This window comes from Nasonia vitripennis, chromosome 1 (assembly GCF_009193385.2).
Source record: "Nasonia vitripennis strain AsymCx chromosome 1, Nvit_psr_1.1, whole genome shotgun sequence".
Lineage (NCBI taxonomy): Eukaryota > Metazoa > Arthropoda > Insecta > Hymenoptera > Pteromalidae > Nasonia > Nasonia vitripennis.
The window spans coordinates 29,566,264-29,587,203 of NC_045757.1; the positions used below are offsets into that span (position 1 = coordinate 29,566,264).

The 20,940-nt window shown below is 41.9% G+C and overlaps 4 protein-coding genes across 4 annotated transcripts; 3 read left to right on the plus strand and 1 right to left on the minus strand.

Moving 5' to 3' along the window:
• Positions 1-6,609: 6,609 nt before the first annotated feature.
• Positions 6,610-7,497, minus strand: LOC100422736 (nabaecin-2). The gene is made up of 3 exons (NM_001177769.1): positions 7,482-7,497; positions 7,077-7,240; positions 6,610-6,985 (listed from the first exon to the last, which is right to left on the minus strand). The coding sequence occupies exons 2-3, from the start codon at positions 7,218-7,220 to the stop codon at positions 6,776-6,778; spliced, it is 354 nt and encodes a 117-aa protein (NP_001171240.1). The 5' UTR covers positions 7,221-7,240; positions 7,482-7,497; the 3' UTR covers positions 6,610-6,775.
• Positions 7,498-8,101: 604 nt separating this feature from the next.
• On the plus strand, positions 8,102-9,137 carry LOC100117200 (nabaecin-1). The gene is made up of 3 exons (NM_001177768.1): positions 8,102-8,154; positions 8,291-8,453; positions 8,545-9,137. Exons 2-3 carry the CDS (start codon positions 8,310-8,312, stop codon positions 8,752-8,754), a joined length of 354 nt encoding a protein of 117 aa, NP_001171239.1. The 5' UTR covers positions 8,102-8,154; positions 8,291-8,309; the 3' UTR covers positions 8,755-9,137.
• A 1,695-nt stretch (positions 9,138-10,832) lies between these two features.
• LOC103317562 lies at positions 10,833-11,695 on the plus strand. Its single transcript, XM_008215922.3, has 3 exons — positions 10,833-10,874; positions 10,948-11,119; positions 11,417-11,695. Exons 2-3 carry the CDS (start codon positions 10,967-10,969, stop codon positions 11,618-11,620), a joined length of 357 nt encoding a protein of 118 aa, XP_008214144.1. The 5' UTR covers positions 10,833-10,874; positions 10,948-10,966; the 3' UTR covers positions 11,621-11,695.
• Positions 11,696-15,258: 3,563 nt separating this feature from the next.
• Positions 15,259-16,079, plus strand: LOC100117704 (mediator of RNA polymerase II transcription subunit 10-like). The gene has a single exon (XM_001601818.4). The coding sequence runs from the start codon at positions 15,330-15,332 to the stop codon at positions 15,777-15,779; it is 450 nt and encodes a 149-aa protein (XP_001601868.2). The 5' UTR covers positions 15,259-15,329; the 3' UTR covers positions 15,780-16,079.
• The last annotated feature ends 4,861 nt before the right edge of the window (positions 16,080-20,940 follow it).

The window sequence follows — 20,940 nt, forward strand, 5'->3', positions numbered from 1 at the left end:
CTTTGGAATTTAACATGACGTTGCCCAACTGGAAGAATAGTAGATTATCAGAAACTATAACACGTAACGAAAAGTTCATGATTTTTGACGCAATAGCAAATTTGTTATACTTTACAGCTTCAGCTATAGTGCTATTCGGTTGAGTGTAGTCGAGTCTTTTACCTTTATTGAGTGCATGAATCTTAAACTTTAAGCCATTTAAATCCATTAGTTTATCCGGAAATATAGTCGTTGACACGTTAAAGTGCTTTTTACTAAATACCTTGTAGAACGGATTGTGCGAATAGATATAAGACACTACTGCAATGCTTTTGCCAATGCTTTTCTTGTTTAATATTACTCCGATGACTGTGAGATCTAAGAATTTGAGATTCCAAGCTTCTTTAAGAAATAAATCAAATTGAAAATCTAAACTATCGTCGTTAAAATAAATTATTACACATCGTGGTCTTGGAGATATTGGATCAACATTCGTGTAAGAAAGCAGAGTGTTGATCAGTTTGTGAAAATCATTTGCCTTTATTGGCTTTTGTGATACAGTATCAAACTTAATGCGAAAACTTTATGTACTTCGAATTCTGGCATAGCTAAGGATCGCTCATCGCCTGTACGTTTGATATCTTCAAAATCAACATTTAATACGGGAATTCTTTCTGAAATTTTCCTAATGAGCTAGTCACTTTTTGAAGTCAGTATCTTACTACTTTTATGATTAAATATGAACACTTGTTTTGGCTGGATGTCTTGCACAATCTTATTAACTAAGGTGTCCAACCAGACATCGGTTGACGTTGATGTTGCAAGGTTGTACAAAATCAGGTACAAATACGTGTGATATATTGGATACATTAATTTTTATAGTGCAGGATATAGCTTTCTACTTGTTCTCCTGACACTGAAATATAACGATGGACTACTGATCCCTTTACTTTCTAATGCGATAGAAGTACACGCACAACTAAACGATATGATTTATTTATTTGAAGGGAATCTTTTTGTGCATTGATTTTTTTAAATGTTTAACGATAAAGCATGTTGCTTCAGCTATTTTGTCCGTGTAACGTTCAATTTTTAATACTCTGAAACTCAAAATAACTTATATTTACCTGATAAGCTATTCCTACGTCAAAGATTCGCCACAAATGTAGCTTCGAATGCTTTTTAAGTTGGCTTAAAATCATAAAATAATATCCTGCATAATACAGCCGTGAATTAATTGCTCAGTATTAAAAGACCGTTATTGATCACGCGAAGCCCACTGTTAATACTCGCACGAGAGTATTCTCGCGCAATTTGTGAGGAAGGATGAATAATTTGAACACAAATAGAAAAATAAAACTATATTCAAAATAAAAAATTGCGAAGCGCACTGCTCGGAATTCAGCTCTCGACTGACTCTCCCGCAGCCGCCCTCCTAGACGATCGACGCTCGACACCACCGCTAGCCGCCGATCGTTTTCAAAAACTGGGAATTCCCCAAAATTCCCCTCTCCACACTTATACATACAAAACTGTAAAACACAGCACTCATTGTCTAAGCTGTCCCCGCCGCCCACGTTAATCCGACCCGCCATAAACCCCGAGCCCAACATCCACGCCGCACAGCTCTGCTCAACAGCGCGGGCCCACACTCGAGCCGATGCTATGCTTTCCAGATGCGCGTACTCGAGATTCGGATTCGAGCCTACGTACTTTTCCTACAAAGAAAAGCCATAACTCGAACCCGAAAACAGCGCGGCCTCACGTGCGCGGCACAATTCGTCCGTTGTCCTTCACACTTTCTGCAGCCGAAAAAATACACATAAATCGCGCGCTTGCTGTTCCCACATTTGTCCAGACCGAAGTCTCACAAGGAGAAAACCTACGCCGAGAACAGCAATTACAAAATATATTATAACTATACGCGAACACTATCAACCAAATATTACCCGCGACATCTAAAATGCTTCCTTCGTAAGTTAGCTGTCCCCGAAATACAAGCGAGCCGCTACTACAAGGCAGGCTACCCTTCCAGACGACGTATCTCCCTAGGGCAAACTGGCCACAGCGAAACGCTCCCAAGTTTTCGTCTGTTCCGGGACTCACCAATTAATCAGCCGTCACCGGCTGGGGGTGAGAGAAGCGGCCCCGATCGATCCCATTTGATCGTCGTGCACGCAGCCTACGCTGCCGGTTTCCATAACCGTAGCGCTGAGATGCTCGCCTATAGAAGTTTGTATTTCAGCAAGCTTACGTCGGTAACACCCACAAATAAATCCCTCGCGCGCATTTCAAATAAAATAGGTAATCACGGCGCAGCTCAAAACCTCGCTTGCTCTCGAGAATACAGAGAGAGAGAGAGAACAAAAAACGCGCCCAGACAGAAAGAGAGAGAAAGAGAGGGAAAAAATTCTGCCGATCCTCGCACAACTCTGCTGCAGCACATCCCGCGCGCACAACAATGCATTCATCAATGAAACTGCACTGTTCGCGTTGACATGCGCAATTGAGGGGTTGATCCGCCGCCGCCACTGCTACTGCTGTCGCTTACAGGCTTTTTCATTCTCGAATATATAAACTGTCAGACGTGACAGTGCGCTTTAAACAGACAATCCGAGACGAGCCTCGTCGTATCGTGTGTCGTCGCGTCGAAGAGAGAAAGACTGAATCCTTCAATCCCCCCCTTAGTCCAAGATTTTTTATTAAATTGCATAACGAGATTACGAGACCCCGCGCGCGTCGACGGCTGGATTTCGTTGTCGCGTCGAGTTAGGATAGAGCGGAGAGCTGCGCGCTCCAATCGCTGTTCATTAACTTGATGCCTGACACTTACAAATTTGATTTTTAGCCGGGATCGAGCTTTGTGTTGTTTTTTGTAGAGACATTTAGACTTGAACGTATTGATCGAAATGGAGTTTTACTTTTGGAGTGAAAAAAGTAACCATTAGTTCATGAGTCAGAAAATCGATGAAAATTCAAATCGATAAGGTAAAAAATTAACTTCGTAAATCTGCTGTTTTACGTTTATTCACCGATTACAATATTATCTTCAATGAACAGTAAACTTTCTTTGTTAAGCTCTGTCAATAGACACTGACGTGCCAATCACGACTCGTTAAATTGATGCAACGCTTGCAAAGTCTGTTATTACATCCGCTGAGTGCTGATGCGCACATCACTTTCGCTACACCTTGTCATCAGACATCGCAACTCAAACTTATATTACGTTTTAAAAGTTCTACGAAGCATAAATGTAAAATATCATTTTTTCTTTTATACACGATGTATTAAAAAGCTCACAAAAATAACCCTCGATTCCGAATCTAAATCACCTATTACGAACCCATTAAGCTACAATACCTGACATCCGTCAGCACAAAGTAGCACCTTCGTAACTAACAAAAATAAGAAAATCCAAATCACAATCTAATTTACATCTCACACTCAAGCTCCAGACATCCCCCAGCGAATAAAGTATATCCAACGCCGTCGAAAAGAACTCGCTGCTCATAATTATTCATCGCATCGCACGCTTCGGAATCAAAACTCTCTCCGCGGGACACGGCAAAGACTGACGCCCTGCGAATAAAGCCAGCGGCAAAACAACAAGCGATTAGATTGGCAGGAGCGAGGCGAGCTCTTTCTCTCTCTCTCTCTCTCTCTCTCTCTCTCTCTCTCTCTCTCTCTCTCTCTCTCTCTCTCTCTCTCTCTCTCTCTCGCACGCAACGAAGCCTGCGTGAGATAACAACGCGCCGCGACGCCTTACTCTCTCAAATCTGTGTACAGTCTCGCATCCCCCAGCGGTATATGAGCTTCGCGGTACATAATTTACGCGGGCTTTGTATTATACATTGTAGCGTATACGTCGAGCTCGTGATAAGAAATGCCAGCGGTCGTCAGTCGCGTGCTGCGGAGCTTTTTTCTTCCTCCTTGTCGTGGCTGTGATTAATATTTATGAGGGCTATCGGTCATTCAGGAGCAGACGCCTTTTTTGTTTCCTGGAGGATTTAGATTCCGAGATTTTGGAATCGTTATATTCCGACGCTATTTTTTTCTATATATTCAAATGAATTCTTGGTCGGAAAAAAAGTGACAACATCTCGGAAGCCTCTTTTTCTGCTATCTCACGAAGTCTCGCGTGCGTCCTGGCTTTTACACTTATTGCGGCGATAATTATCTCGAAGCGTCGGGCGTTGGAAAGAACGTTAGGAATTAATTTCATCAACGACGCGACGCTCATTCCGAATTCCACGGCTCGAGTGACCGTATATATACGTATACATACGAATCTCGCGGCTGATGGACGTTGACTTAATTTCCAGATCGATACGGGAAGTGGCAGGAGTATAGGTACTATAGGCATCAGGAGTGAGAGAGCGAGAGGAAGAGAGAGAGAAACAGAAGAGCGGGGCTATGCATGCGCCGCGATAATCTCGTTAAGGTCGACATTGTTTGCTTGATAGAGCGAAAGCGCTGCCGATTGAGTGCTGCAGGTCTTGAAATTGCGCGAGTCTGAAGCAGCGGATGCAGCGCCGCGTAGTACCCGGTTTTTATTCTCTGCAAATAGAACGTTTTTCTTTTCTGAAATAAAATAATGGACGAGTGTTGTGAAAATGCCTTGGAGAAGCAATTCGACTGTTCATTGTTGGATATCTGGCTGATTGGCGCCAATATTTGAATATTGTTGAATATTTCGATTTGAATTTATCAACAGAGGTTAATTAAAAGACATTGATTACCAACTTCATTATAAAAGAATAATATCAGACTTGCAACACTCGGAAAAAATGACTAAAATCACCAATTTACACATCTCCACAGCAGCAATAAATTCGCAAAGTGTCGACGACCACACATAGATACATCTCCACAGCATCAATAAATTCGCAAAGTGTCGACGACCACACATAGATACAGCTTTAAAAATAGACTCGCGACTGCGAATTATATTTCGCGCTCGCGGTTATTTTCTCTGGAAACGACCTATCCCTCGCTACCCTAGTGTCCTGCGATTTTTCTTGCGGCTATGAGAAAGACGGATGTAGCTCTAGGCGAGAGACGATGTGGTTGCAAGAAACTTCGACGTCGCGACGCCGCACGTTCTTTAATACAGAGATGTGGGCGTGTATGCACGGCGGGAGAAGCGAGCGCGAGCTCGCGCAGTAATTCAAAAACTTGTTAATTGAGCAACACGTAATTGGGCTGGAAACTTAAATTGAGAGCTAGCCTTGATGTTTTCGTTCTAGGAGCGGGCGAGTTTAGCGTTGACAAATTAATTGTTAACCCGGTGACATGTTGGAGGCATGTTTTAACGATGACTCTTCAGCTCTATATGTTGCTTTGTTTTCGTTCTCTTTTTCCGCGGGAAAGATCAGCGCGAGCTTGGATTTTTTTCCCAATGTTGATTCAATGAAAACTTCGCAAGCTTGATTTTTTAAATAACGAGGCTTATTGAAGTTTGCTAAGTTTGCGTTACAGTTTTAATTAAAACTGAAGCTTGAAATTCGAAGGAGAACAAGTGTCTCGCTCGTGCAATATCGGCGAGCAATGCATTATGGAAGCACTCGTTGCAACGCATTGATACGCGTGACAAAAGAAAGGTCCTGGAAAAAAAAGGCTATCAAGTTCGCCTTTAGTAACGCCGTATGGGGGCTCTGCTCATAGCACGCGCAGTCGTAAATTCAATGAATAGAGCCTAAATTACCCACGATTCCCATTTGCCGACTCATCAATCCTAACTCGCTTCGCTCAAGTAGTAAAACACGCTACAACAGTAGCACGTGAATATTCTAGATTCAATATTTCTCCCACTCAATCACTCGGTATAATGGCATATCGCATCACACGCATCATTTCCTTCAAAGTGCAAGCATACACTGTTTCTCCATCTCGTCGTCTGCCCCACCCACATCGAAAAAGGGCGATAGCGCGTACCGCGATCCCCCTCTCGGCGGTGCACGGTGCGCGAAGTGATTAAATTCCCGGCTCTGCGGTGCACACTGCAGCCACTGTGTAGCCAATACTCTGAGCGTAGTTGCAAGCGTTGCGCCGGCGGAAAGGCCAGCTGCTATGTAGCGCAGAGCGTTTGTGTGTATTTTCCCGTGATCATGCAGCTCTCGCAGCGAAGATCGGCAAGGGGTGGTTGCGAGACGCGCTAGGGGATGAGGCGTAATTCCTCTCTTTTTTTCCTCTGATTTTCGCATTTTCCTCTCGCTCGACGTTTTTTAATTGCTCGTCCGTCTTTGTTCTGATGTTTTGCGTGCACACGCGCGCACGTGCGTTATATACGCTGTCCGGCGTTATATTGTCCCGTGTGTATATGGATGCTCGCAGTTCGTCAATTACCTACCCTTTTACTGCTGCTGCTGCTGCTGCTGCAATGCAACGTGACGACGCATGAGTTGGAAGGGTGATGTGTTCGTTGGACTGATGGATAAGCGATTAATTATCAGGCGTCAAAAATGAATGATAACTTGTTTCATATAAATATATTGTTTCTGGCTGACCGGTGATGAATGACTTTAATCATAATGTTTTGATTGACGCTGCTCCAGCTGTGGGGTCATTATCAAGGAATTGTCGGCAATTTGTACGATTGCTTGGTTATTAATTTATAAATGAATACACCAATTTTTTATGCAGTGATATGAAATATATTTTTGAATTAAGTACTGTTGGCAATCATGCTTACAACTTCTAAATTCTTATGAATAAGGCTTAAAATATACAAGGAACATGTTCAGTTGATAGTGCTTATAGTAAATTGCAATATTTTGTTGACTAAATTAGTGTCAATTTATTTTCCCCAGTGGAAGGATCCGCCAATGCCGACCTGTCCTTGGGGCTTGCCACCGGGCTGCTTGTTGGCACCGCCGCTGACGTGAATGCTGCCGTGCTCGTTACCCCAGACCTTATGCTTGCCTTCCACGTTCCAGGAAGTCTTTCCACCTTCCTTCTTGGCGTTGATTTCGACTTGGCCGTTCTTCTGAGGTGAGCGACGAGGTCTCTGCAAAATTACCGACAGTTATTATCATTGTTAAATACTTATACAAAAAAATGCTATGAATCCACAGTTGATTTGTGTGAAGATCACTTACGCCACTCCAAGTTCCTTGACCAGGGAAAGAGGGCACTTTGGGTGCGTTCGGGTTGGGCCTCTGGACTGGTGGTCTGTATGGTGAAGCGTCTACGGCCACCATGAGGGCTACAGCGAGCAGCAAGAAACTGAGGACGAACTTCATTGTGGCTTTTGAGTTTTCAGCTGTAAATAAATGATTTTTTATTAGTTCTCGATATATCGATTATGGCACAACAGATTATTTGAAAAAAAAAAAAATTAAAAAATATGATAAAAATTAAGAAGCACGTGAGCACTGGTAAAAAATTATATTTATTAATTATCATTATCATATTTTTTATAATATATTTAAAAATATAGTAGAAAATATAATATATAATATATACTTTATTTTGAAATTAACCTCAAAATTACTGTTACTCACTTTTGGAAACTGTTCAAGTTGATGGTTGAGAATCGAATGATGACAGAAACAGTTAAGATTCATCTTATATAGAGAACATTTTTTCCTGCTTCGGTTTACTCATGAAACAGTAAACTATGCAACATATCATCGTTTCGCAAGAAAATAACGGCTGCGGTATATCCCCGGTTATCGAATGTAGTACACTTGCATGAGTCAACACACATATCTACCTTACGTATGTTGGCAATAGTTACATATAAAGCTGCTGCTTCCTCAGTGAATCCCCTACTCTGTTTGTCAGAAACGATCGCGTTGAAGACTGTTAAACGCGATTCTCCATACAGGCAGACGGCCGTGAATCCCACTTTAACAGCATTAATTGTGTTTGCTTGATTTTCATTTCTGTCGTACAAGAGTAAATCCCAGCAGTAGTTTCCGCGTCGAAACAATGCTAATTTACTTTGATTATCAAAATTTATTCAAATCGAGCCCATAACCGGTTGACAAAGCTTTGTGAATCGCATTAATTCTGTATGATTGTTTTATGATATTATCTATATTATGACTGGAGATTACGAGCATCCCTACTCTTGAAAATCGCATTGAATGATACGATAGAAATCATGACTATAAATACTTTGAGATCTTTGAGATGATTATCAAAGTCCTCTGTATCATCGTTGAGTGTAATGTAAGTAGTACTTTGAAATATTAAGAGTAATCGCAGTTAATAAGAGACACACGTCTTAGTAATTTGCGAAATTCGTAACAATAAATTACTAATGACGTTGCTACTATTTTATTAAATTTTATATACCTTTCAACAGCACTAAAAACATCAACACCATGAAGTTCCTCGCAAGTTTCTTACTGCTCTTTGTAGCCCTTATGATAGCCGTAGATGCTTCACCATACAGACCACCAGTCCAGAAACCCCACCCGAACGCACCCAAAGTGCCCTCTTTCCCCGGTCAAGGAACTTGGAGTGGCGTAAGTGATCTTCACACAAATCAACTGTGGATTCATAACAATTTCCTGTATAAGTATTTAACAATAATAATAACTGTCGGTAATTTTGCAGAGACCTCGTCGCTCACCTCAAAAGAACGGCCAAGTCGAAATCAACGCCAAGAAGGAAGGTGGAAAGACTTCCTGGAACGTGGAAGGCAAGCAAAAGGTCTGGGGTAACGAGCACGGCAGCATTCACATCAGCGGCGGTGCCAACAAGCAGCCCGGTGGCAAGCCCCAAGGACAGATTGGCATTGGCGGATCCTTCCACTGGGGAAAATAAATTAAGACATTTTTAATTTTTTATTCCTGCAAAATTACTTTTAAGAAACGAAAATAAATATATTTTCAATACAAATTTTTGTTCTTTAATTCATTTAGAAATTTAGAACGTCTCATTAAGTCATCTAAAAAAATTATGATTTATCAAGCGCAGTTATTTTTGAGCATGCTTTTTAACAATACCTTTAGTTAACATTACAATCGTAACAGCTTTAAAAAGTGTACGAAATGGACGATTTTCAAAAATCTTCAAAAATATATTTAAATGTTAAAAATTGTAGAAAATTAACGAGTGAAAACCGTTAAAAAGTTAAGTTTAGTTGACCATTATTATCAAATTTGAATGTAAAAAAATAAAGCAAAATTTTGCTAATATTTTAGTGATGAGTGCCTATTATACCAACACAGTATTATTTTTAAGTTAAATATTGTTTTTTCCTTTTTTTCTTGCATTAAAACGTTTGCATGTTTTATTACAAATATTTGGATTTTTCACGATTGCAAGATATTTTTCTATAATTTCTGGATTGTAACAGTCATTTGACAAATTTCAAGCAAATGTTCTGTTTTATCTTGAGTTAATGTGTATATCTATGCATTTATAATGTTTAAACTCTTATTTATTTAAATTGTTAACCACAACTTAGCTAAGTGGCCCAAAACTTAGCTTATTAACCGTTAACGTTTCTACCAGGGAATCTATTGATTCTTTCTATTGAGCTGACACTAAAATTTCGCTGCTTGTCCACGTCAAGTGTCGCATTAACCTAGAAAACACATGATTATAAAAATAATGCTTGCATGAGCTATTCCAATTACTATCACAGTGTCAACATCACGATTAGCCGTTCACTCCAATAAGAAACACTTACTAATTTTTTGTTATGAGTCGACTTTATTCACTACTATGTACTTATACAACCATATGTTGTTCGGTTTAAGCTATAATTAGTTTTACAATCGACAACCTTGATGTACCTTTATGTCATTGACGTAATGTTGTCATACTACCGATTTCTTTGGACCTCCTGCAACGCAATATAATCTGTTATCTCATTCATTATTTTGAACTTCTTTAAGACAACAGCTGAATACATCCATCAAATATTCAAGTGCAATATAAATATTTTTGTCACTACAATTCATAATTTTTCACAATTTTACTATAATATTATAAAGTTTCTGATCAATTTTATGCATAATTTTATTTCAACACACATGATCCTGGTAGAAATCTTGACTGGTTGTTGCCCAGTTTATCTCGAATTTAGAAAATTACGCCAATTTATGCTCGCCATTATCTCCAGAAACCTCGTCACCTGACGACGTTAAATACTCAAAAACTCGAGAAAAACCCGTCTAGCGAATGAAATTTGAATTTGTAGGTTATGCGCGTACATTTTATCCTCATTCTATCTTTAACATATAGCCCGTTTTTGTAATTAAAATAATAAATATGTTAAAAAAAAACAATAAATAGATTTGTTTTATTATAAATAATTAATTAACTGAATCACTGTCAAATTCACTTTCACTAGAACTGTTGCAGTGGTCTGAATAATAAATATGATATGAAGCAATGTTTTCAATTGAAGAATCTTCTTCCATATATAAGTTTTTCTCTTGATCTTCCGAAAATTGATTATAACTTTCTAGCTTCACTAAATGCAAAAAGGAACAATATGGTTATGTTCACAACAGACGCTGCACACACTTGGCTACACCATGCGCTATACACATAGGCTGAAGAGGGTGATCGGCTGCTACACACGCGCGCATGCGCGTATACGCATTTCGCGTTCACGAGTTACTGCCGAGTTTTATTCGAATTTGTGGCGAACAATTCGATTTCGTAACTGGCGATCTCTTAATTGACTGAGTAGTTCAACTAGTCAATTTTCTACCTGGGGAATTTTCCATTCAAATATGGAAAATATGAGTTATATTTGACATCTGCATGACAATGTATGAACAAGTGTTTTCTTAGTTTCAACTATCAGCTTTGCGAAATTTCTCGACGCTATTGACAATATGGCGCACTAAATGTATAAATTCGATAAAGCTGAGCCTCAGTCTCTTGGAACCATCCAACTGATCACCTTCTTATCACGTTTCCGCCAGGTATGCAAGAAACTATCACATTCAAAGCATAATAACTTCATCCATGCATACTTACATGTTTCTCACTTTTTAGAATCTCATTTCGAATAACCATGAAGGCATTCGCTCTGATTTTGACCCTCGCTTTGGTGGCATTTTCATCGGCAGCAAGTATCGATCATTCTGTAGAACAGCAGAGTATAGCTGACCATTCCGAAGAACAGATTATCTACGTCGATGGTGTCCCAGTAAACGAGATCGTTCGCGTGAGTAACATACACCATCAGTATATCATACAGAAGTGTATAGATCTGTCACAGACGCACACGTCTGCAACGCGAGCTGCGAGACGAGTCAGCGATAAGAGTCCGCAGAGCCGTACTACGATGCATAGCATGCGCTTGTGTCGTAGACGTTAGCTCAGTGGTTAGAGCTCCCGCTTGTTAATCTCGGGGTCCGCGGTTCAAGCCCGCGTCTATACTCTTTTTCGCTTTCCGACTCGTCTCCTCTCTGTCCGTTACAGATCTGCGGTTCAATCTACATATTTCGATCAATTATTTTAGCGAACACTGAGATCTGGAAACGGAAAGATCACTTTTGAAGTTAAAAATGAAGGTGGACAGACTTCGTTTACCGTGAACGGAGAGGCTAAGGTTTGGAGCAGCAAAAATGGTTACGTCAGCGTGACAGGCGGTGTACATCAGCCAATAGGTGGTGACGCTAAAGGACACGCTGGAGTTAAGGGCGAATTCGAATGGAGAAAGTGAAGTTAGAATTATTTAATTTTTTTGTACTTACGAATATTTAAAATTTGATATATTAAAAAATCTTAATCCAGTAAATTGAATCGAGTATATTTAACATCAAATTATTCCACGTCCCTATTGACGCGCGTAGAGCGTTACACGCATTGTTCCTATAGCCATATGCTTTCGCACAGCCTATTCGCAGAATGAAACGTCTATTTAGCAGAGCCGTTATCCGAGTTCTCATCCCGAAAACTAAGAGCTCAAGAGCAAGGTGAAAGACGCGAGGTATTTAGCGTCATTTAGTAAGCCGCTGCAAAACCGAGATGAGAGCCGTACAAAGGGCCTGTATACACAAAAGATCTGTTGTTTCCCGTCAGCAAAACTGAACGCGTGTTCTATGCCGATGTGTACGGAGATGAGGTGCGGTTATGTGGGAGAGTACTAAAGTCGAAGAAAATCGGAGGTAGGGATCGATAGAATATTTAGCACGTTATGCTCGAGTTTAATCGAAATATTCAAATGATTCAATTCGGTTTATGAAACAGATTATTACGCGCTCCTATATTACCATGCTAGATCAAATACGAATTTTTCTATAAAATCATAACTCTCACGGAATATCTAGAACCTCTGAAATACAGAGTCACGGCGCCTCCTTCATTCGAATTGCACGACAGTAATAAACCAATGCAAACTAAGGAAATTGGCTAATAAACACGCAGTCCTTCTAGCGAAGATGGACTGGCCGTGCGACAGCCGCGACTGAAAAGGGGATCGACGTATATACATATACACGCCACGAGAGCCAGTCGCTATATGGAGTAGACGAGAGACCGATATCTCTCCACGCATTTTGAATAATTCACAGACGATAGCAATGCTAATTGTGTTCATGGAAATATCCACAGCGGAAAGGGTCGCCGCTGCAGCCTTGATTTCTGAAGGATTCACGATCAGATAAAGAGAGAGGGTGAGGAGGAGCTGCCGGTATGTGCGAACTGGGATCGCACAAAGCGAATATGGAATTGGCGAGCGTCGAGAGTCGTTTACCGTCCGTTTCGCACGCCCTGATGAATTTTGATTATTTAGAGATATGATTTATTTTCGTTATGGCACTCTGCGCCACTCGGTAGCTCTCTGCGTTCGATTAGCATTTTGAATAGTTCTTATTGTTTCGGAGATTGATATCGCGGGAGGCTGAAGTGGTTTTTAATGCATCGTAAATTAGAATTTTTCAGTGGCATAATGCCCGTGTCACTTTATATTAACAGGCAGCGCGATAACGAGCTCGATCTTGAAATTAGATATCGCGTGTAAAAGTGTTTCATGCAGTAATTGCTTTAAAATTCAAATTTTTCTCACATCGTACGCGCACTTCTGTCAACTTTTCGTTCCACGGTATACTATACTCACAATTTATCTAAAAATAGCATCAGTGCACTTTTTCTTGAAAATAAAACGCTTCCGCTTTAATTACTCCGCGCGAAACCTACGTCATTACCTGCGCGCCGCAGCATCATTTGCCGCGCGCGCGCGTAAGCTTCCGAGCGCGTAAATTACCCTCCGAATTTAACAAAGCCATCGTAATTACCCCGCTGCTCCGGACCTGCTGCTCTCGCTCCACACACATACACACACTCGTACACGGAATCCATCGGTCATCAATCATATTACCTAATCTCTGAAGACTTGACCTTTTTTGTGCGCGCGCAGGCGCGCATATGCAAAATACATCGCGCGCTGGGGAACATATGCACTTCTCGGCGGACCCTTCTGTTTTCCATGCCGAGAGCGAGATTCCCCCTGCGATTAAATCCAAACACAACCTTCTCTCTCTCCGTGGGATTATCTAAATTGCTTCGCGAAATGAATTAACGCCGCTGATCGGCGGCTGCTGCACCACGCCGTAGAGCCGAGAGCGAGAGAGAGAGAGAGAGAGAGAGAGAGAGAGAGAGAGAGAATAGAAAGAGACGGAGCGATATATATTGAGTGGCAACGCTGGACTTATATGACAGCCTTGCTTATATGCTCCATATACGGATATGTACATGTGCGGCGTGCTTATAATCTAGCTCGGCTTGAAGTTGGGAACGTACGAGTGTGTGCGTACATGCCCGAGGGTGGCTTCGGATTCTGTTTTTTCTCTGCCGAATTCGGGGGTCGCCGGAGCTCTCCTGCTTGGCTGCGGGGGAATATTGAATAAAGTTTTCAATTACAATTACTCGCCATGGACATTTACATATTTTAGAGATGCTATATTTCAAATTTTGTCATGCTTATTTGGGTGGCCTGGACTTTTGTTGTGTGCGGAGCGATTATCGTAGAGATAAGTATTTCTAGATGCAATTTTATTTTCGAATGCGCGCGATTAGAATTTAATCCTTTCAAGGATTAATCATGCATGCACGATAGCAGCTGAATAAAAAAAAAATTGAAATATATATTCGTACGGAACGATCAACGCCGATCGTCACGTAATACTTAATTTTAATTTCTATCGACATCCAAGCATTCAATTATCCCTCATCCACTTGTTCCTTGTAATTCGACACATGAAGTTCCCAAGAACCAACTGTCATTTTAAATCCGTGCATCCCTCCTCGCAGCCGCTCCTCTGTCCTGCATTATTTCATCGCTGTAGCTTTTATCTTTTACGCGTCGATGGGAGCTTTTCTCCGATACATTTTATCGAGCCGTTGCAATGTCACCCGTCCCCCTTTTACCCTCGCTATTTTTTTCTCTATCTTTCTCTCATCCATCGACTTTGTGTAATAATTTCGCAACTCTCGCTACCCGGCATTTATCGAATTTTTCCGCGCGTACGTGTATAATACGCTACGCAGTGCCCCCCGTCGCTCGATGTGCGGTATGCGCGAATATCTGAAAGCTCGTCGTCGTCGTTCGACAAACGAAGGGGGACGAGGCATAATGATGAACGCGCGAGCCGAAAATTAATTACAATCGAGGCATGATGGGCCGGCGCTTTGTGAGACGTGACGCGAGTTTATATGTGTGTGTGTGTGTGTGTGTGTGTGTGGATGTGGCGTACAGTGGTCGACCAGAGGAACGTCTACATTACGCGAGATGCGGATTTTCTCTTCTGACTTTTTCTGTGGTTACGTGCGCGGGAGGCATCGCTATTTTTTAATCAGCGTTTTGTGTTGGAATTTAATATAGATTTTGTTGGTGCACCATGCAACATTGTTCGCTACAGAATTAACAGTATTTATCGGAAGCAGGTTTATAGCTTTATAGCTCGTCTAGAATTTTATATAGCGCTTTCTGAGTAGGTTGTTCCAGAGTTTTCAATGCGCAGATTTACGAAAGTTTGATGCGAAACACGACAGACACTGCAATGAATCGCCCTCCCCCCTCTTCGAAAGCAGGTAATACGGTGCGCTCGGAAACGAAAATCTCGGCGCTGCAGCGTCTTTTCCGAACGCTCACTCAGGCATATCTGCAGCTCGGGTATGAGTTTCGGGTACCTGAAAAGATGGTCAGCGCATAGAACGGCGTATACCGATGGGACTGTTTCCCTGACTTTATGGACCCGAAAAAGCTTATACACTGCTACGGCGAAATTTCAAAGCCGTTTGCAGACTCCTCTGAGGGCAGCGGTATCGTTAAGTTTACGGCTATGCGATTTTTCCCTCAGTCTCCCTCTCACTGTCGCAGACTGCAGATCTCGTGTCTAAACAGTGCCTACGCAGTGAACGTCTCTCTCAAGATGTCGTCGTCCCATCGGTCGAATCAGGAAAATCTCGAGACGACGCTCGAGTCCTTCATTGAAAACGTGCGTCTAATCAACATAATGGTGGCGGATTTTCAGCCCCAGGCCCAAACTGTGCTAAATCAGAAGATCCAGAAGATCGTCACGGATCTGCGCGACATCAACAAGTTCAAGACTGAGATGATGGATGTGCAAATACCGATGGAGGTGTTCGAATACATTGATCAAGGCTACAATCCGCAACTGTACACTAAGGATTGCATGAGCAAGGCCTTGGCTAAAAATGAAGAGGCCAAGGGTAAGATCGATGCTTACAAAAGATTCAAGGCCAACATGCTTGTGAAACTTAGCAAGACGTTTCCGAGGGAGATGAACGCTTATCGGGCTCTCGTCGAGACTCGCCGCAATGCTCGTCGCGATGACGAGAGTGATTTGGACGAGTTGTAATCTCGCGTCTGATTTCATTTGTGTTTATATGATAATTAAAGTAATTTTGCACTAGTAGTATATCTCTGACATGATATTTTGATTTTTCAATTTTCAATTATATGATTAATATAGATCTAGCTAATTAATATACAAGTATTTTTGCAAAAATATTTTTCTTGGATTGTTTATTTTTAAACTTTTTTGTGTTTATTTTTCAATTTCATAGAACAGCTCATTTTTTATTGCAACGTTTTAAAACGTTCGTTTTGAAAGCAATGTTTTAAAATCGTATGTGCTCTTATCTTATCAAAAGCTGAGTAAACGATTACACTATTAGCATCTATAAAACCGTCGAAGCAAACATAAGAAAAGTAAAGAATCTATTAATATTCTACGTATTTTCATATTATTACATACATATTAGCTTTTCTACAATCTTAACAGCTCAAACCTTCTTATCTTAATCTCTATTATAGTATTCTTCAAATAGAGATAAATCAGAGCAATAGAGACTATGGAAATTTTTTGATAAATTATCCATCTGAATTTTTAAAAATATATATACATATTTTTCAGAATGAAATAAATTTTAAAAAAAGAAACACCACATTCTAAAATTCATTAATTTATCCTCCCTGAAAATCGTTCGTACCCGACGTTCCGTGTAAATCCAAGTACCTTTCGTTCTAATATTAGCCGATCTCCCAAAGCGTATCTAATGCGCGCGGCACAAAGCGACTGTCTCCACTGCCGCCACTGCAAGTGAATAAAAGTGATTTGCGAGCGTAAACATTCGCGTCGAGCCAGGGGTCATTCCGCCGGCTCGAAATCATAGTCCGTCCATTCGGTCATAAATTAGCCGAGCAAGGGGCAAAGAGCCGATATAAGGAACTGTCCGCTGGAGCATATTGACCATATGGAAGGGGAAAAGCACCGATTGGCAACGGCGGGAGACTGTCTGGAGAAGCTGTTTTCCTCGAATCGATCGCGATGTTTATTGCGAGAATGTATAGCGATAGCCATCATTTTAGGTTAATCAATTATGCGCTTGATTATATGCTTCGTGGTTTCCCGAGCTATTGTTGTTAGGGTAATTTCTATTTTTCCGCATCGGATGTTTGTACACGGTCGTAGTTATCTGCCATATTTTATAGATGACCGTTCGGAACTATACGTAGATTGAATATCGAATCGGCAATTTTATCACGGAAAGAGATACGTTTGTATTGTGTGTAATGTATAATCTTCAATTTTAATCATCGAATCTCTCTGAAGCGTTTACGAATTCAGTTACTGCGAGCGATGCATTTTCAGAATAACTTGCTCTCTCTTAATATAAATAACAATCATCGTAAGAACTCCTCCACCTCAAAAAAACCCAAGCATAAATTCATCAGCCCATAGCGCACTCTATATCCCCATCGCCACACAAGCAGCAGTTCATCCAATCCCCCAGCATAGTCACTGAATCACAAGCCACGTACCCACACACACACGCGCGTTCTTTTGTCGATCTCGAGTGGCGAAAATGAAAATTGAGTGCGGTACCGCAGGCGCACTATACGTAGCGCGACCGATCGCCTTTCGTCCTAAGTGAATTAAGTGACTCGTGAGAGTAGTGCCGTATCATTAGTGCAGCTAGCCCCGGACCAGCCATTACCTTCGAACCACCTCCTACTACATCTCTTGCCTTTGCTGCTGCTGCTCACTCGTTGCTCTAATTTCCTATATAGCCTGATGTACACGCCCGCCGTGAGCTTCGCCCCCTGTACATGAAGTGCGGAGGACGCAGTTGCGTCTTCTTCTTCTACACTTCGGGGATAGCTTACAGAGCTGCGTGCTGTCGGAATCGGCGAAGTGTAAACGCGGCGTCTGTCGGGAATCGGAAGCAGATGGTGCTGGATTGGATTTTTTTTTGATGAAATTACCGAGCTGGTTTATTGAAAAAGTGGAGCAAGAGCCTTACGCTGAGATGAAGCGTCTAATCGATCTCGAACGCGATTATAACGCGCATACACCTTTGGAACTAAAACGGACACTCGTTTCGCAAAAATTTCACGGACAAAAGGATTTCCCTTCGGTACACACGCTCCGACAGAATCGACTCCGGCTGTAACACAAAGCCATACGCACCGAGAACCAATCGAGTTACTCGCTTCAGCCGAGTTACACACGCGCGCGCAAAAGTCAATTTTCTCGGCAAAACGAAGCCGAAACAATTCAAAAAAACAAGAAGCTCCCCCTCCCCCCCAGACCTCAACGATTCGCAAAGTGCGTACACGCGCACAGGCGCAAAATCAACGGGGAGAGAGACAAACAGTATATAGAGGCTCGGTGAAATTGCGTCGAGGCTCGGAATTACACCGAGAGCGCCGCATCGATAAAAGGACGACTGCGGAATCCGCCTTTGGTACACTCGAGCGCAATTGCGTTGAGTGCTCGATATGCAGTTCTCTCTCTCTCCTATGCTTTTCCAAGGGACTTGCACCCCGCGTACAAAAACACCGTCGGCTGCACACATGAGCAAACAAGCGCTGGGCCTTTCTCTGGGCATTCATGCGTCCCTGGGCGAATTGACTCTTCGCTCGACTTTTATTTTTTCTATTGAGTAGTGGCTGCTGTTGCTGTTGGGGGCTCGATTCGGTCGTGTGTTTTCGTAGGAGGCTGGACGGGGATCAAGTGCGCGTTGCTAATTTAATTACCGAGCTGCGAGTGCATAAACAGTCGCCTGTAGAATTTATCGACTGGCGTCGTTTGTCGATGCTGTTGGACTGATGCGCAGGAGGCTAATCTTTTCAAATTGCAAGCTTTTATCTAGCAATCGATCATGAGAGAGAGAGAGAGAGAGAGAGAGAGAGAGAGAGAGAGAGACGACTGTGCGGCACATTTAACAGGGAAATTCGGCGCGCATCTGTTCGTAGGGATTTGTTTGTATATTTCGTTTGTAAATTAAAATATTGTAGATTTTTAATCACCAAAAAAAAAATGTAAGACCATCAGAGTTACCTACAATTTTATCGACAATTTTTATTTAAACTAAAATAGCTTAAACTACTCTCAATCCCAAAACAATTCCAGTTCAGCTCGGTCATCAGTCTCTATACTGTTATTCGCAGAGCGCACGAGACACCCACACAGTAGGGTACAAATGAATTAGACGTGTGCAGCCCAAAGCTGTATACATCATTTCCGCCACTTTGGTCTGCCGTGTCGCTTCGCGATGCGTACACGTGGCTAAAGCGTCGAGGCGCACCTGTGTTCCGCGCGCGCACTCCTCGCAAAAAAGAGTACAATGCGACGCATCAGAGCAAGAGACATCCTCCGATTCGACGGCTGCGAATTTCGCACCCGAAAAATTGAAGCTTTCGGCGAGTTCGTCAGAGTAAAAACAATCGGGACTGTGCGCCGAGTGGTTTCGAACAACGGAAGTTTTTTCGCGACAATAAAAGCTAATTTTCTACACCTTTAGGTTGTCAATCTTTTTTTTATTTCTCTCCTCCCGAGCATTGAAATAATAACGTTTCTCGAATACAAGCGGGCCATATAAAAAATATTAAAACTTTCGCTTGGAAGCACAAAGAAACTGGAGCACAATGAAGGACATTCTAGCCAGACGCTCAATTATTTGCCGGCTGCGCGTAAGCGAGCGAGCGAGCGAGTGCGCCGAGTTCGGTGAAAAGGGGACAGTTTAACTTGCGCATATTCGATGCCGCTCGGGCGCGAACAAAGCATAATTTTCCCCTGATTTCCATTCCGGAATCTCGCGGAGTTTCAATGATGTTTACCTGAAAAAGAGGCCGATCGATTTCTCGCGTCAAAAATTTAACTATACGCTTCCGTTACTCTCTTTCATCGGCTCGAGGGACGACGGATTTGAAAGTGTATTTTGATTCTTTTGAGGTGATACGAATTTGGCGTGTTCGGGTGTGCGATGAATAATTCAGACAGTTTTATACTGGGTTTTTGCGATAATGGAATATTCGATGATTGGCGTTTATAATAGTGAACGATCTGTATATTATCATATCGACGTTACCTATACGCCCAGTCTAATCGCTGCTAATATTTTAGAGAAATTTTAAACTAGTCTGGACGTAGTAAAACTATTCAGTAATTTCCGCAAAAGTAAAACTCCTCTACACAAATCTCTACCAACCCTTCCTTCGCCGTACAACAGCCGCGACTAATTACTCTCCCGATGAAAAGAACAAGGTGTGCAACACCACCTCCCGTCCAGCCACAGTCTCACCTCGTCCTCGCCAAAAAAGAGAAGTCATCTCATTAGGACGACGAGTATCACAAGCGCGTATGCGCAGTATGCGAAAAAAGAGGAAAAAAAACTCGTGCACGTAATGTAACTCCATTTGCGTCGCTTAATCACGCCACTGCGAGCATTGCGTCTCTCCAATACCAAACATTTTATTAAAGCTTGCGAGGGAGCGTCGCAGGGTCAGCGCAGCTTTTAGTATAAAATAATGTAAGGGCATTACGAGTCTCTAGAGAGGCAGGGATGGGGGAGGGAGACACCTTGCCCTCGTCCTTTTCTTGCTCCTCGGGCCGGGAGAGTCTCTGGTTTGTTTTCTCTCTCTTTCTCGCCCCTTTCTGGGCTGAATTATCGCCATAATTAAAATACATAAACATCACGTCTCGCCAGGCGCGGCCGAGGAATTAGTCGGGTTATGAGATTTTCTCGCTTGCGCGCGTACATGATGGAGTTATTTATTAGGATAACAAAGGGCCTGTGCTTTGCGTGCAAGCGAATGCAGACGCGCGTGGAAGAAAGAAGATTGGAACGTACTGGCTGTCTCCTCGCTCGATCTGTATGGATTTGTCGAAATTCTTCTTACTGGATTGGAAGTAGATTTATAAATTAAAACATGACAGTAAACGCAAGATAAATTTATAGGTATTTATGCATTTTTTTATTCATTTTTTATATCAAATCTTGCATACTTAAAATTATTACAGAAAGCTTTGAAGCGAGTTGGAATTTAATATATTTATTTATAATGTATGTAAGAATAAGGCGTAATGTAAATATTTTTATAGCACTGCGTGTCCTAAATTCTCTCATAGCGCACGCTTTTGCGTGGCCTATGCAGCGTTTTCTGGCACGATGCAGACGACAATTCTACTAAATAACGCGCATATTTCACACTGGTGAAGTACTATATGTGTG

Excerpts from the sequence above, each read along its gene's own strand:
- LOC103317562 (XM_008215922.3), top strand. The coding sequence starts at position 10,967 with ATGAAGGCATTCGCTCTGATTTTGACCCTCGCTTTGGTGGCATTTTCA. Across the intron at positions 11,120-11,416 it reads CAGTAAACGAGATCGTTCGC|CGAACACTGAGATCTGGAAA; the intron begins GTGAGTAACATA and ends CAATTATTTTAG.
- LOC100117200 (NM_001177768.1), top strand. The coding sequence starts at position 8,310 with ATGAAGTTCCTCGCAAGTTTCTTACTGCTCTTTGTAGCCCTTATGATA. Across the intron at positions 8,454-8,544 it reads GTCAAGGAACTTGGAGTGGC|AGACCTCGTCGCTCACCTCA; the intron begins GTAAGTGATCTT and ends GTAATTTTGCAG.
- LOC100422736 (NM_001177769.1), bottom strand. The coding sequence starts at position 7,220 with ATGAAGTTCGTCCTCAGTTTCTTGCTGCTCGCTGTAGCCCTCATGGTG. Across the intron at positions 6,986-7,076 it reads GTCAAGGAACTTGGAGTGGC|AGACCTCGTCGCTCACCTCA; the intron begins GTAAGTGATCTT and ends GTAATTTTGCAG.
- LOC100117704 (XM_001601818.4), top strand. The coding sequence starts at position 15,330 with ATGTCGTCGTCCCATCGGTCGAATCAGGAAAATCTCGAGACGACGCTC.